We start from the raw sequence: 15,120 nt of genomic DNA on the forward strand, positions 1-15,120 counted from the left end.
ACCATCCAAAATACCCTAGCAACCACCTAGATCAACCTAAAAAACCATACAGAACATGGTAGCAACCAAATATCAGCAACACAAACAGAACAGTGGAGAAACCACCCAAAATACCCTAGCAACCACCTAGATCAACCTGAACATGGTAGCAACCATATAACAACAACAGATATAACAATAAACAGAGCAGTGGAGAAACCACCCAAACATCCTAGTAACCACCTAGAACAACTTTGCACCCACGCAGAACATGGTAGCAATGCCGTGGTGACCAAACAAAACACCCTGGCAACCAGCCTAAACACCCTAGCAACTGTGGTGCAACACCACAACCAAAGCAAAAAACACCCTAGTAATGCCCTGCCAAACACTTTTGCACCATGACAATGATTTCTTTTGCAGCAAAATCAAATGCTCACATTTTCTTACTAGAAAAAAATATTAAAATAAACTAGAAATAGAACTCTAGTTAACTTTATGAGGACATCACCAGATAACTGTGAAGAACGAGAGAGCGAGAGAGCATGATAGATGAAGTAGGGAGGTGCTGGAAGAGCGAACGCAAGATAAGAGAGAGAGAGAAAGACAGAGAGAGAGAGAGAGAGCAGTGCCTGAGGAACACTCAGACAGAACAAATGAGCAGCCGCGGCTCGACTCCCGCCAGAGACGCTGATATCGGCACGCCGGAGAGAGCTGCTTCACCAGGAGTCAGATTACAGCTAGAGAGGATCAGCACACTCTGAGACAAGGCTGAGGACGAGGTGCGAGAGCAAGACTGAGAGTTTCTCTGAAGTGGGATCTCAGTTCACACACAGACAGACAGAGACGGACAGAAAGCTAGCGAGGTGTCGTTGCAGTCCTCGTGGTCGTGGTTTCCCACATGCACAGATGAGATCATGGTTTCACTCTTGATGGCAACGGTGCGTGAGGACGCCACGGATCTGGACGCGTGATGACCATGGAGAGCATGTTTATCGGTAAGTCGAGTCAGTCAGTTTGAAAGTCTATGGTTTTGTTTTCCAGGCTCCCCGTCTGGCGTTCACAGCGGGGGTTTCTCGCAGGGATATCAGAGGAGCGCGTCTCGCGTGCCTCACCAGACACCTGATTTGTTGCGGTGGAGTTTAGCAGGCGCCAAAAGAGCGTGAAATCGTGAGCTGCAACAAAACTGAAGGGATTAGGAGATTTTTAGGAAACGTACAGCTCTGTGTCTCAGCGTGTCGTCTGGAAATGAAGCTTCCCGCTGAACGGATGATTCCTTTCCGAATGTGCGGAGGAACGGTAACAGAGCTCACCGCAGGAGATACAGCAGATCTGTTGCTCCGAGGTGAAGCCAGTGCATTAGATGGAGTTTGAAGCCGTGGTTTTTGATTTAACAGGTTTAGAAATGTCAGAACAAGTATTGGAATTGTTAAACAACATTGACATGAACTTTTAAAACGTTTAAAGGTTTAAATTTGCGTGAAGTTTGCATTTTTTAATGCTTTTTATCAACTTTTTTGCAGTCCTGCACTGTAGCAAAATTGTAGCAATAATGCAATTATAACTTCTAAATAATGCATAATTATAACTAGTTTATTTGAAGTATTAACATGTTACTCTGCTGCTTAACATGTCACACCATGTCTACTCCAGATGCAGGTGGCATCCCGTGATGCACGACTACTAAATCGCTCACAAACCCTGTGCACTGGAAGCCTTGTTTTTATTTTTCGTATTCTATATAGCATAGCCATTTTTTTCAAACATTCTTTATTTACAAATAGTTTTTACGATGCATTTTATTTGTTGTGCATTTAAATGTGACCCTGGACCACAAAACCAGTCTTAAGTAGCACATAGCCAAATCTACATTGTATGTGTCAAAACTATAGAATTTCCTTTTATGCCAAAAATCATTAAGATATTTAGTAAAGATCATGTTCCATGAAGATATTTTGTAAATTTCCTACCGTAAATATATCAGAACTTAATTTTTGATTTTCATTTGGACAACTTTAAAGGCGATTTTCTCAGTATTTAGATTTTTTTGCAGCTTCCAGGTTTTCAAATAGTTGTATCTCTGCCAAATATTGTCCTATTCTAACAAACCATACATCATTGGGAAGTGTATTTATTCAGCTTCAGATGATGTATAAATCTCAATTTCAAGAAACTGACCCTTGTTTTGTGGTTCCAGGTGACAAATAACTTCCAAATGGAATCAGATACCTTAACGTTTTTGCTCCCTGATGTGCAGCTTTAATGCAGTAGTCGAAGGGATGTGATGCAACACCTGTCATGTTCAATGTAGACACGGGTTGCGTTCCAAAACCTAGTGAGCTGCCTACATAGGCATCATAGTTCTTAAAGGTTGCAGCTTGATTGTTTGATTGCCAAATTCTAAAGTAGTGAATTGCAGTGAATGCAATCCCACAATGCATTGTAGTGAGCTTGGTAACCAAGAAAACAGATAAAGTATATGCATATAATTCATTTGAAACCAAGGTGTTGATAAAAATGTAAAAATGTACTATTTTACTCAATATTTATTATATCGATGAAATATGTAAGTATTAGCAACTTCACATATCTGCTCAATCCAATGTTAACCTAGAAAAATGTGCGCTGCCCAAGTGTCTGTGAGGAGTGTGAAAGCTGAATAGTAGCTCGCTTACTGCATGACAGATGAAGGCACCAGTGCGGTCACTTGCTCTTAAAATACTCTTTCATTCTTGGTCATACAGATAAAAGAAATGCATCTTTCGAATCTGTAAAGACTCTACATTTGTTTGTGTGCACTCACAAAAACAACGAAACATTGTACTTTTGTAAAATAATGTAAGCAAACAGGATGCACTTTTTGCCATCTCAGTCTCTGTGAACTTGAACGCAAAACTTTGAAACTCGGTGTATACTTGCCTTGCAGACATGAAAAATATGTCTATAGAGAGTGAAATGTATACTTTTAAATGAACTAATTCAAATAGAAAACAAACATTCTCAGATTATGTAGTCCATATGAAACATGCATACAGCCACATCCTTACTGCCAACTTCATCTCCTAAACTGAAAACAAAGAAAGCACTAGTTTATCAATAAATTATTAAAACGTTAACAAAAAGTCTCCTTGCTGTTTTCCCTGACACATTCATAATTGTTTTATCTGCCGGTGTACTGTGGCAAGCTTTTTTTTTGCCTGCGCTTGAGCACTTATTAGGCTATTGTCACGGGTGGGAAGGAAGACAGGACAGAAAACTCACAATTTAGCCCCGGAGGGTGGATTTATTGATAAACGTAAGTCAAAAGTGAAAGTGAAAGTGATGGCCGCTGGCTGTGTGAGACTCGTGACGGTTGGTGCTCTTCAATCTTCGTGCTCGGTGCAGATCCAGTGAAACGTGAGGGAATCAGTTCAGCTGCTGTCTGAGAAAGAAGAGAGAGAACCATTAGTCTGAGCTCGTAGGGAGATCGTTTCTCAACTGAGTCAGCCGGCACGCGGCTTATGAGGACGCCGGCTGATGAGACGCAGCTGAGACTGATTCCCGCGTGATGAGCGTGGGGGCGTGGACATCGTTGGTTTCCAGGGCGACGCTGATATCCAAGCGGGACGCTCGTCACACTCCCCCCCCCTAAGCGTCGTCCTGGTCCTGTGGATGAGATGAGAAAATAGGGGAGAGACAGGGGGTGGGTGGGGAGTGACCCCTGACAGACCTGCGAAAGCTGCCCAGATCCGAGAGAGTCCATCGGCGTTGGAGTTGGCGGCCCCAGCACGATGTTTGACGTCGAAGTGGAAGTCCTGGAGCGCTAGGAACCATCGGGTCACCCTGGCGTTGGTGTTTTTTGCTTTGGCCATCCACTGAAGAGGGGCGTGGTCGGTTACCAGGGTGAACCTCCGGCCGAGGAGGTAGTACCGCAGCTCCAGGACTGCCCACTTGATGGCTAGGGCCTCTTTTTCCACTGTGGCGTAGTTCCTCTCGGCCGGGGTCAGCTTTCGGCTGATGTAAAGGACTGGATGCTCTTCTCCTTCCTGGACCTGGGAGAGGACCGCTCCGAGGCCGGTGTCCGAGGCATCCGTCTGTAGCAGGAAGGGGCAGCGAAAGTCCGGGGCGCGCAGGACGGGCTCCGAGGTTAGGGCGTCCTTTATCCGCTGGAAGGCCTCGTCCGCCGTTGGAGACCACTGAACCTTCTCCGGCTGCCCCTTCCTGGTCAGGTCTGTCAGAGGGGCGGCTAAAGAGGAGAAGTTAGGGATGAAGCAGCGATAATACCCCGCCAACCCCAAGAAGGCTCGTACCTGGGTCTTGGAGATAGGTCTTGGCGCGGTCCTTATGGCTTCTACCTTTTTTTCTTGCGGTCTGATGATGCCTCGTCCTACTTGGTATCCCAGGTACTTCGCCTCCCGTAGAGCTAGATGGCACTTGCGGGGGTTGGCGGTCAGCCCAGCCCTTCGTAGCTCCGTCAGCACCCTCCGGAGACGGTCAAGGTGGTCGTCCCATGCCTCGGAGTGGATGACGACGTCGTCCAAGTACGCGGCCGCGTACTGCTGGTGCGGCCGGAGAATGACGTCCATCATCCGTTGAAAGGTCGCTGGAGCCCCATGAAGACCGAAGGGGAGGGTCCGGTATTGCCAATGGCCGCTAGGGGTGGAGAAGGCGGTTTTGGGTTTGGCATCTTCAGAGAGAGGTACTTGCCAGTAACCTTTAGTGAGGTCCAGGGTGGAGATATACCGGGCCCGTCCCAATCGGTCTAGCAGTTCATCCACCCGAGGCATGGGGTAGCCGTCAAACTCGGATACCTCGTTGAGTCGTCTGAAGTCGTTACAGAACCGGAGGGTGCCGTCTGGCTTGGGGACCATAACGATGGGGCTGGACCATGGGCTGCGTGATGGTTCGATCACCCCTAACTTCAGCATTTGTTGGACTTCGTCCTCAATAGCCTGCCGACGAGCCTCTGGGACCCGATAGGGTCGCTGCCGAACGACGACACCCGGTGGCGTACGGATGTCATGGTGGAGGACGTTGGTCCGCCCGGGGAGAGGGGAGAACACATCAGAGAACTGACCGATCAGGTGTTGGAGGTCTCCCTTCTGGGTAGCCGAGAGGTGGGGGTCCATGTCCACAACCACGGGTTCGGAGAGGCAGAGGGCGGCGAGCTGGTCCCTGGTCCCGACCCATTTCTTGAGGAGGTTAATATGGTAGACCTGGTCAGTACGTCTCCTCCCCGGCTGTCGGAGCCGGTAGTTGACAGGTCCAACTCGCTCTATGACGGTATAGGGGCCTTGCCAGGTAGCGAGGAATTTGCAGGCCGCGGTAGGGACCAGGACCATCACTCGGTCTCCGGGCTGGAATTCCCGTGGTTGGGCGGTCCGGTCGTACTGACGCTGTTGGCTCTGCTGGGCTTTCACCAGGTGTTCCCGAACTAATGGCATCACCCGGTCGATCTTCTCTCGCATCTGCTGGACGTGTTCAATCACAGAGCGGTGACGGGCAGGCTGCTGCTCCCAGGCCTCCTTCGCCACATCCAGGAGGCCACGGGGTTGCCGGCCGAAGAGGAGTTCGAATGGGGTGAAGCCAGTTGAGGCCTGGGGGACCTCACGGATGCCAAAGAGGACATACGGTAGCATCAGGTCCCAGTCCCTTCTGTCCTCTGCGCTGACCCGTCGAAGCATCTGTTTTAAGGTCTGATTGAAGCGTTCGACGAGTCCGTCGGTCTGCGGGTGGTAAACTGTGGTCCTCAACTGCTTCACCCGCAGCAGCCTGCAGAGATCTGCCATTAGCCGGGACATGAAGGGAGTACCTTGATCGGTCAGGATCTCGGTGGGTATGCCGACGCGGCTGAAGAGCTGGAAGAGTTCCTGGGCGATGTTCTTGGCCGTGGCTTTTCGGAGGGGGACCGCCTCCGGATACCGCGTGGCATAGTCGACCACCACCAGGATGTGTTCATGGCCCCGGGCAGACTTCGGCAGCGGACCCACCAGGTCCATCCCGATGCGCTCGAAGGGCACGTCGATGACAGGTAATGGGATTAGCGGTGAGGGGGGAGGCTTCCTCGGGGAGGTCCGCTGGCAGGTAGGGCAAGCTTGACAGAAGCGCTTCACCTCGCCGTCGAGGCCCGGCCAGTGGAAACGGTCCCGGATCCTTCTAATGGTGTTCTCCTGTCCCAGGTGGCCGGCCATGGGATGCGAGTGTGCCAATTCAAGGACCGTCTCCGTCCTCGAACGTGGGACGACCAACAGACGTTTTTCCTCCCCCCTTCGCTCTGCGACACAATACAGCAGGCCGTTCTGGACCACGAAGTGCGGGAGAGGGTGAGGAGCTGGCTGGACGTCACGGCCGTCAATGGACCTGACCTGGTTCCAGCAATGTTTGAGCCGATCGTCTTCCCGTTGGTCCCTGGCGAATGAGCCCCCTTCAGTAGCCTGTTGGAAGACATCATAAAACACGTTAGAGTTTTGGGAAGGGGACTCACCATCTCTCCCGCTATCCGAAGCCAGAAGTGCTGGACGACGGCGTGGCCCGCGAGGTGTCTTTGGCTTCCGGCGGCTCCCTCTTGGGCTGGCGGGCTGAGAGGCGGCGGTGAGCAGGCGGTCGAAGCCTGGCCAATCCCTCCCGAGAAGAACTGGCACGGGGAGGTCTTCGACCAGTCCAACTTCTAGCGGCCAGGTGCCTATGGCGGCAGAAACAGTGACTCGTCTGACGGGAACCTGTTTCGTTTCCCCGTGGACACATGTGATTGGTAGCACCGCCTTCGACTCACCCTTGGGAGGGAGGATATGGGACTGCACCAGGCTGACCGCACTGCCGGAGTCCAGAAGGGCGCGGAAGAGCTTACCGCCGATTTTCACCTCCACCTCCGGAGCTCCTGATGGTGCGTCCGCATGCATGATGCAGCCCGCCAGCCAGCTCTTGGTGGGGCCCGCAGGGACTTCGGTCGGCATAGGCTCGTCGCGGGGAGAGGGAGCCGCTGGCCTGCTGTATGGTCGCGGTGTGCCCTCCGGCGCGCGTCGCTCCTGGACCACCCTCCGGGGAAAAGGCGGCGCTCGATCCCCGGCCTCCCGCTGTTGAGTAGCATCCGCCAACTCCACGGCCTCAATGAGTTCCTGCACGTTGGAGGGGTTCCTCATACTCACGGCCTGGCGATGTGAACGGGGCAGGGCTCGCAAGAGGCGTTCGACGACCACGCGCTCCGCTACTTGATCAGCCGAGGGGTTTCCTTCTAACAGCCAGTGACGTGCCAAACGGGTGAGCTCGACGATCTGGGCACGGGCAGGGAGGCGGGGCTTATACTCCCATTCATGGAAGAGCTGTGCGGCGCAAACAGGAGAGAGACCCAGACGACCCAGGATTTCATTCTTCACTTCCCCGTACTGTTCTGCAGCAGCGGGTGAAAGAGAGAAATAGGCGCGCTGTGCCTCACCGGAGAGTAGGGGCGCCAGTGCCCGTGCCCAGTCTTCCCGTGGCCAGTCCTCAGATACGGCGGTACTTTCGAACATCTGTAGGAAAGCCTCAACATCATCATGGGGAGTTAATTTTGGCAGTAGACGGGCGGCGTGAGCGCGCGTGTCCAGTAGCGGAGCGCGTTGGGCGGCAGCGGCGACTTGAAGGGATGCTATTTCCTGCTCCGTTTGGCTCTGGCGGGTGGCGAGGTGTTCCACAATTTGTTGTTGGCGGATGCTAACCTCTGTGAGCCGTTGTAGCAGCTGGTCCATCTCTGGGGAGGAGCGCTCGCCTTCCGCTGGTGTCTGTGACATGGTGAGACAGAAAAAAAAGTTCGGGTGAAAAGTGAGTTGATAATTTTCTGCCTGAAAACCTTCACCAATCTGCCCGCATTCTCCACCAGACTGTCACGGGTGGGAAGGAAGACAGGACAGAAAACTCACAATTTAGCCCCGGAGGGTGGATTTATTGATAAACGTAAGTCAAAAGTGAAAGTGAAAGTGATGGCCGCTGGCTGTGTGAGACTCGTGACGGTTGGTGCTCTTCAATCTTCGTGCTCGGTGCAGATCCAGTGAAACGTGAGGGAATCAGTTCAGCTGCTGTCTGAGAAAGAAGAGAGAGAACCATTAGTCTGAGCTCGTAGGGAGATCGTTTCTCAACTGAGTCAGCCGGCACGCGGCTTATGAGGACGCCGGCTGATGAGACGCAGCTGAGACTGATTCCCGCGTGATGAGCGTGGGGGCGTGGACATCGTTGGTTTCCAGGGCGACGCTGATATCCAAGCGGGACGCTCGTCACACTATGTAGGCAATTAAAGGCTCATTATTATGATCTATATGGTTAATTAATAAACTTGCAACTAATCGTCGACTAATGCTTAAAATGAATGACTACTAGTCAACGAGAAAAATCTTTAGTCGAGTGCAGCCCTAATATTTATTAATTGGAGTACCTTATTAGAGCATTCCATTGTTTGCTTTGTAACATGCTACCATTAACTTAGGAGCACTATTGGTTTGACACCCAGAGTGCTGCCTATGAAGGGATCTTGCTAGATTTTGGAACAGACCCACATGTGTAATGTTGACCTATAAAGGGCCTTTTGAACATGTGCTACTTTTTCTTTGTTTTTCCACACATTAGATGGAGAAATTTGACCATTGCACTTGCATTTCTAAAAATGCGGCACTCAAGTTAAAGGTCCACTGAAGTGCTTTGAAACATGCAGCTTTATTCCATGCATTGACGTAATTTCAACTGAAACAGGAAGACAAGGCGGGGCATATCCAGCAGTCCCACCCCCTTTTTTAAATAGCCAATAGCGTTTTGTTCATATCATAGCTTGGGCTAAAGCCGTTGAGCTGGGTAAAGCCACATTTGACAGTGTATGACAGCTAAAATCTCATCCACATTGCATTATCTACATATAAAATAGCATTCTGTATAGAATTAAAATCCGATATGTTTTGTGGTCTCACCCCAATGAAATGCATATTGAAAAAATATCGGAAAAATCCCAACGCATCGAATTCTAGAGAGCATTTGATTGGACAGAAAGTTTGATGAGAAGCTGAAGTGCAGGCTGATCTCATCAAAATCGTCGATCCGTATTGGCGGAAGACTGTAAGTTTTGAATGCTTATGTCTTCTAAATGCGAATTTTGTCATTGTTTTGGCACACACTAACTTACAGAAAACTTTAGGGCAAACATATTCATACTAAAAGCCAAAAAACTTTTATTTTGATTTCATGGGGACTTTAAAATAAGTTCAGCTGTTAAAAAGCACATCTTGAGACCTTGCGTTGTTTTTTCTCATTCCACTGCCTGCATTGTGCATCTTTCCGAGCAAAAACAAAACAGTGTGGGGATTTAGCATTTTTATACACTGCGAACCTCCAGGGCTAGAATCTTTATTCATCCAGTGCAGTTTGAGCAATCACACGGGTGCCAATTGGGATCAAATCTGTGTTGGTTCTGGTACAAAAAGGTCAATAAACTGTCTTAAATAGACTTCTTTTACAACTCAGAAATGGTCTGTTGGACTCCTGTGGCTTTAGAGCAGTGTGGATGTTGTTGTGATGTGGGTGATGACAGTGGAGACTACAGTGTGGTTAACCCCAGATATTTATTTATTTGGTTTAGAACCTCAGATTGCAAAGCACGTGGCTGGTGCTTCCTGACCACTGCTAGTTGGGAGTCAATTGTAATCAGCTTTACATGTATGTTTTTTTTACATGAGGCTTATAATTCTTTACTTAAATGACGAATCGTACTGAATCCAGTGCACATTGTCACAACTGGTCCTTAATGGAATGTGCAAAACAACTTTATGAGCTCCATCTGGGGTATAATATATTGACTCATCCCTCAGTTTGTCACAACAAACAAAATGATGTTTACAGCGATGCATTTGCAATGGAAGTCTAAGATGTGAGGCGTTCTAGAGGGATGCAGAGCAGAAACGTGTTGGAGTGCTGTGCATGTTTATTATTTGAGCGGTTTAGTTGTCTCAATCATCCTTTTAGCAGTGGGACTACTTGTCTGGACGAACGTCTGGTTATGCGTTATCGACGTAATTCCCGTGGGTAGATTTTTCTGGTAATACCTGAAGCAGTGTCCAGTCTGTCTATTGGTACGATACTTAATTTGAGAGAAAGATGTGCCGGTGAATGTTTTTATAATATTTATAATTTTTTTTTAATATTTTTGAATCAGCTGTGTTATCACTGTGGTGCTTTTTAAAGTTTCGTTTTATTTTCCCAGATCAAGCATGTAGCCTCAGAGGATGTTTGCATCAATTTTTGTAAACATTTAATTCACAAAATTGACCTTTACAAAATATTTTTATTTTATTTTCATTCGTTATAAAAGCCTTAATTCTGAAATGTAAAAAAACAAGTGTGTTAATAATAAAAATAAAATATTATTATTTTTTATTTATATTATTTATTTTCTATTTTTTGCATTTTATATAAAAAGCAATGCATACCTATTTTCAAACATATTATTATTATGCATATAAAAAATGGCATGGCTATTTTTCAATGGCAATTAAGACTTTTCAGCACTAGCTAACGAGGATTTGCAATTTTTACATTCGGCACATTTCCATCCAGTGTTTTTATGCACAAATTGCAGAAACAAATGCTGTGGGCAAGCATTTAGGTTTGAATAACATTTTGCAAAAACACATAAAAATGTATGCACTCGCTTGAAGAGAAAACCTTTTTTATTCTGTAAGAAGTTATGCGCATAAACTACGAAGTAAACACATTTACCAAATAAATTCCTAGATGCACTTCAAAAAAGTCATGACTTTGCCTCTAGTCATGTGACTGAGGAATGCACCCTGATGATTGGCTCTGAAATACTGTCGCTTACATACTTGGGATGGAAACTGTGTTTTATTTGCTTTAAAATAGCATTAATAGGTATGTGTTAATAATAAAAATAAAATATAAATTTTTGTTTATTATTGAGTAATATTATTTATTTTCTATTTTTTGCATTTTATATAAAAAGTAATGCATGACTAAAAAAGCATGCATAGATATTTTTCAATGGCCATCAAGATTCTTTTTTAGCAGTATAATGGTGTAGTTATGACATCTACCAGCAGGGGCAAACTGTGCATGCTAACCAGCTAAACCTTGATTCTATAACATGAGAAAAAATATTGCACAGAATATAACCTTGCACAGAGTTGTTAGACTAGTCAAGTTCAAACATACTGTGTTGTTAGTCTTGGTGCTTTGTTTTTGATTTGCATGTATTTTACTGTTCATCCTAGTGCAATACCACCGAGACGTCCTTTGTAAGTGCATTGCTGTAAATAATGCAAGATTTTTTGCTTGTTTTCAACCTGAAGGACTCGAAATTTTTGTATTGATTTAAACTTGTGTATATTATACACTCTTAGGATGTGTTTTGAGTGACAGTCCAGCAGGAGAGACTCTCTGAGCTATGCCAGTGTGTGTTTTGAGTGCAGGTGTGTGTGTTTTGTGTTTGAGAAAGGGACATGGAGAGAAAGCAGACTGGATCAAGTCTAGGAGAATCCTAGTGACGGGCAAACAGAGCGGATGTGATTAATTATTTACGTGCCATATTTGTCCTCCAGACATCATTTTTTCTCTCAGTCAGCAGCGCTGCGAGCAGCGAGTGCTGTTTTAAGATGATGGGCACATCTGAACAGAGATATGGAGACGATGCTACAGGCAGTTTCTCTGAGACACACACACACACACACACACACACACACACACACACACACACACACACTCTTCTCTCCTCTTGGTTTCATTCCTGCGATCGCTGCAGCAGTGGGAAGCGGTGTGTGTTTAGCAGTGTTTCACATAGCCGGTGGGTGCTGATAGAGTCAGTGAGAAGTGAAACAGGTGGGTGAGAGTAAAGTCAAAGTTCATGCTTGCATTCAGGGTTTTGAACCACTGCAGTGTTTTTTTGGCCATAGTCAACCATTTTGGGTTTTCTTTACAATTCCACACTATATATAGCACTTATGCATATATGTTGGCTTTTCATTGTAGTTTCAATTTGTCAAATTTGACTTGCTATTTTTACACTCAGCACATTTCCATCCAGTATTTTTATGTACATATTGCATAAACAAATGCTATTAGGTTTGAATAACATTTTGCAAAAACACATCAAAAATGTATGCACTCGCTTGAAGAGAAAACCGTTTTTATTCTGTAAGAAGTTATGCGCATAAACTACAAAATAAACATGTTTACCAAATAAATTCCTAGATGCAAAAGCATTAAGAGGTAATTGAGAGGTAAATGTAGGAAAACTAAAACTCCATTGGTAACAGAAATGGAGAGAAAAAAAACATTGGGAGAAACCAGTGAAGTTGCACATCTGATTGCATTTGGTTGGAGATCTTCTTAAGACATTTTTAAGATAAATTCTAAGAATATACAATTTTTGAAATATACTCAAGTTTTTTTCGTATGAAAAAATTATTATATAGCAGTTCTTGTTGAAAACTCAATGATCGACCCAAAAAACATCTCAAAGGCATCTTGTTTCACTATATTTTAATAATCAAAATAATCAAAGCAGACACACTATTTTCATTTACAAAACATGTTTTACTCTAAAAATGTGAGAGCCATAGTTCTAAAGTTGCGCTCCAAATTTGAGGTTGATATCGTAAAAAAAAAATCAGCTTTCAGTAAGATTTTGTTTGGGTACAGTACCAAACGCTTCCACTAGATAAAATTTGCTTCCCAGTGGTGGTTTTTTTTTTTTTTTTTTTTTTTTTCAAATCTTTACTTTACTATCTAAAAAATGCAAAAAATTTGAAACGTAAACCTTTTTGGTAAGTCTGGAGTGCACCAGAGGTTTGAAAATGAAATTATGCTGTTTTTCTATGGAAGCAGAATAGCATGTGTGTCCCAATTCACGTGCACGAAAAAAAAATATATATTCACAAAAAAAATTCATGTGCAAAAAATAAGAATGTAAATTCATAAAATACGTTTCACAAATTGCAAAACACAGTTCACAGATTTACAACTGTGTACAACAATTTTTAATGTTCAAAAATCACGAGTGCATTACGGACTGTGAGTGTGTGAATAGCCTTTTTTGCGTGTGTATTTTTTAGACTTGCGTGTGTTTTTGAGACTCTCCTGGCAGCGAACTCCTCCCACGCGGGTCACTCGTACACTTTAGCCAATCAGATTTGAGCCTGTCGATTGACCAAGTCACAAGGTCCTGTATATTGGCCAAAATGAAGAAAGAATTCTGTTCATTGCCATGTTTTTGTTTAACAACGCTGGGTGGCCTCTGCCCAGTCTAGCTCCCACTTAGCACTGACCCTGCCTTTATTATTATAGCTTTATGTAATCATGAATAGACCTCACGAGAACTCAGTGTATGAATAACGGTGTGTTTGTACTAACCATTTGTGCAACTGGATGCAGTGTTTCATTAAAACACACTAATCATTTTCCTTGCATTTTTCAGGATTTAACACTTTGGAACAACATCTGGATGACAGTTACAGACCTCTTCATTCACGTTAATCTTTATCTCTTTTATTTAATTTACCTGCATTGTTTTTTTATGTAATCAACATTCATTTACTTTTATTAAATATTATATTATTGTGATTAATCATGTTTAATTTTATGTTGAGCAGTGATGTAAAAATCTTTGAGATTACAATACACAAGATGATGCTGGTTAGCAGCAATTGTATTTGCTTCAGTATTAACAGTTGTGGAATTTGCTGGTCAGTCAGACAGACTGATCATAAAAAGGAATGCACCAAAGATTATTCAGTAAACTTCATTCAAGTTCCGACTTGTTTTGAATGTTTTAATCCTGACATAAATCCAGAACATTTAACAATGCATAACTAAGCTTTATGCCTTAACAAATACAAAGTCATAGGATACCATTCTAAAAGAAATGTAGTAATAATGCATGACTTAAATCAGTTGAAACTGTCAAAATGGATGGGTTGCAGCCTGACTGTTTTGATAGAGTTACAGTTCCAAATGAAACTTCTAGATTCACATCACCTCATAATTTGTGGCAGAGGTTGATTAGGGGCAGCTACTTGTACATCATAAGCCTTGCAATTCTGAAATACATAGTATCTGCAGGCTGCAGCGTAAACAAACTTAAATGAAATGTACATGGTTTACAATGTGTGTATGTTATTACATCGTCATCAGCTGAATGCGTGCCGTCGTAGGATTTGAGACACAAGACAAGTTTTGCTCTGACAGCTCTTTCCTGTTTTCAATAAAAAAACAAAACCACAAGAGACTGCTTGAAAAATATCCAAATAGATCATTATCATTTTCCATTTATTTACATGTCCCATCTGTAAAAACCTTATTTTATGCTTTACATTGAGTTTATAATTTTAATATCTGTATGCGGTATGGTATCCACGTGAATGATTCTTTATTAAATAAACATAACAATCGATAAACATTAAAACATAATACACTCTGAGCAGCTGCTGGCTTACACTGGTCACGTTAACGAGTGTCTAAACGACCGAGTTTTAAGTAAGCATGCAGTATAAAACAAAATGAGACGATCAACAGCTGAATCGTATCTGGATTCTGGAACTATGGACTCGCGTTGATGACGTAACGTAAGGTAGGCACGCCCACAGCGGGTTATGATTGGTCGATCGACAGGCTCAAATCTGATTGGCTAAAGTGTACGAGTGACCCGCATGGGAGGAGTTCGCTGCCAGGAGAGTCTCAAAAACGCACGCAAGTCTAAAAAATACACACGCAAAAAAAGCTATTCACACACTCACAGTCCGTAATACACTCGTGATTTTTAAACATTCAAAATTGTTGTACACAGTTGTAAATCTGTGAATTGTGTTTTGCAATTTGTGAAACGTATTTTATGAATTTATATTCTTATTTTTTGAACGTGAATTTTTTTTGTGAATATATATTTTTTTTCGTGCACGTGAATTGGGACATGCATGTGTGCATCGTGTCTTTTCTTGAATTATTAATGAGTCTATTCTGCTTCCATATTTTTCTAACTTTGTTTAGAAATTTGTTTTTGGATTGATTTATGATTGAATATCGTAAAAAAAAATCAGCTTTCTGTAAGATTTTGTTTGGATACAGTACCAAACGCTTCCACTAGATAAAATTTGCTTCCCAGTGGTGTTTTTTTTTTTTTTTTTCAAATCTTTACTA

General features: G+C 44.3%; 1 protein-coding gene across 2 annotated transcripts in view; it reads left to right on the forward strand.

Annotated features, from left to right (window-relative positions):
* Positions 1-665: 665 nt before the first annotated feature.
* znf385d (zinc finger protein 385D) overlaps positions 666-15,120 on the forward strand; it is a 113,835-nt gene continuing 99,380 nt past the window's right edge. For both annotated transcript variants that reach the window (XM_073847109.1, XM_073847110.1), the window contains exon 1: positions 666-977. In XM_073847109.1, the coding sequence (XP_073703210.1) occupies positions 953-977 (25 nt within the window). In that variant the 5' untranslated portion in view covers positions 666-952. The remainder of the gene's footprint in view (positions 978-15,120) is intronic.

The sequence above is a fragment of the Garra rufa genome, chromosome 9, assembly GCF_049309525.1.
Source record: "Garra rufa chromosome 9, GarRuf1.0, whole genome shotgun sequence".
Classification (NCBI taxonomy): domain Eukaryota; kingdom Metazoa; phylum Chordata; class Actinopteri; order Cypriniformes; family Cyprinidae; genus Garra; species Garra rufa.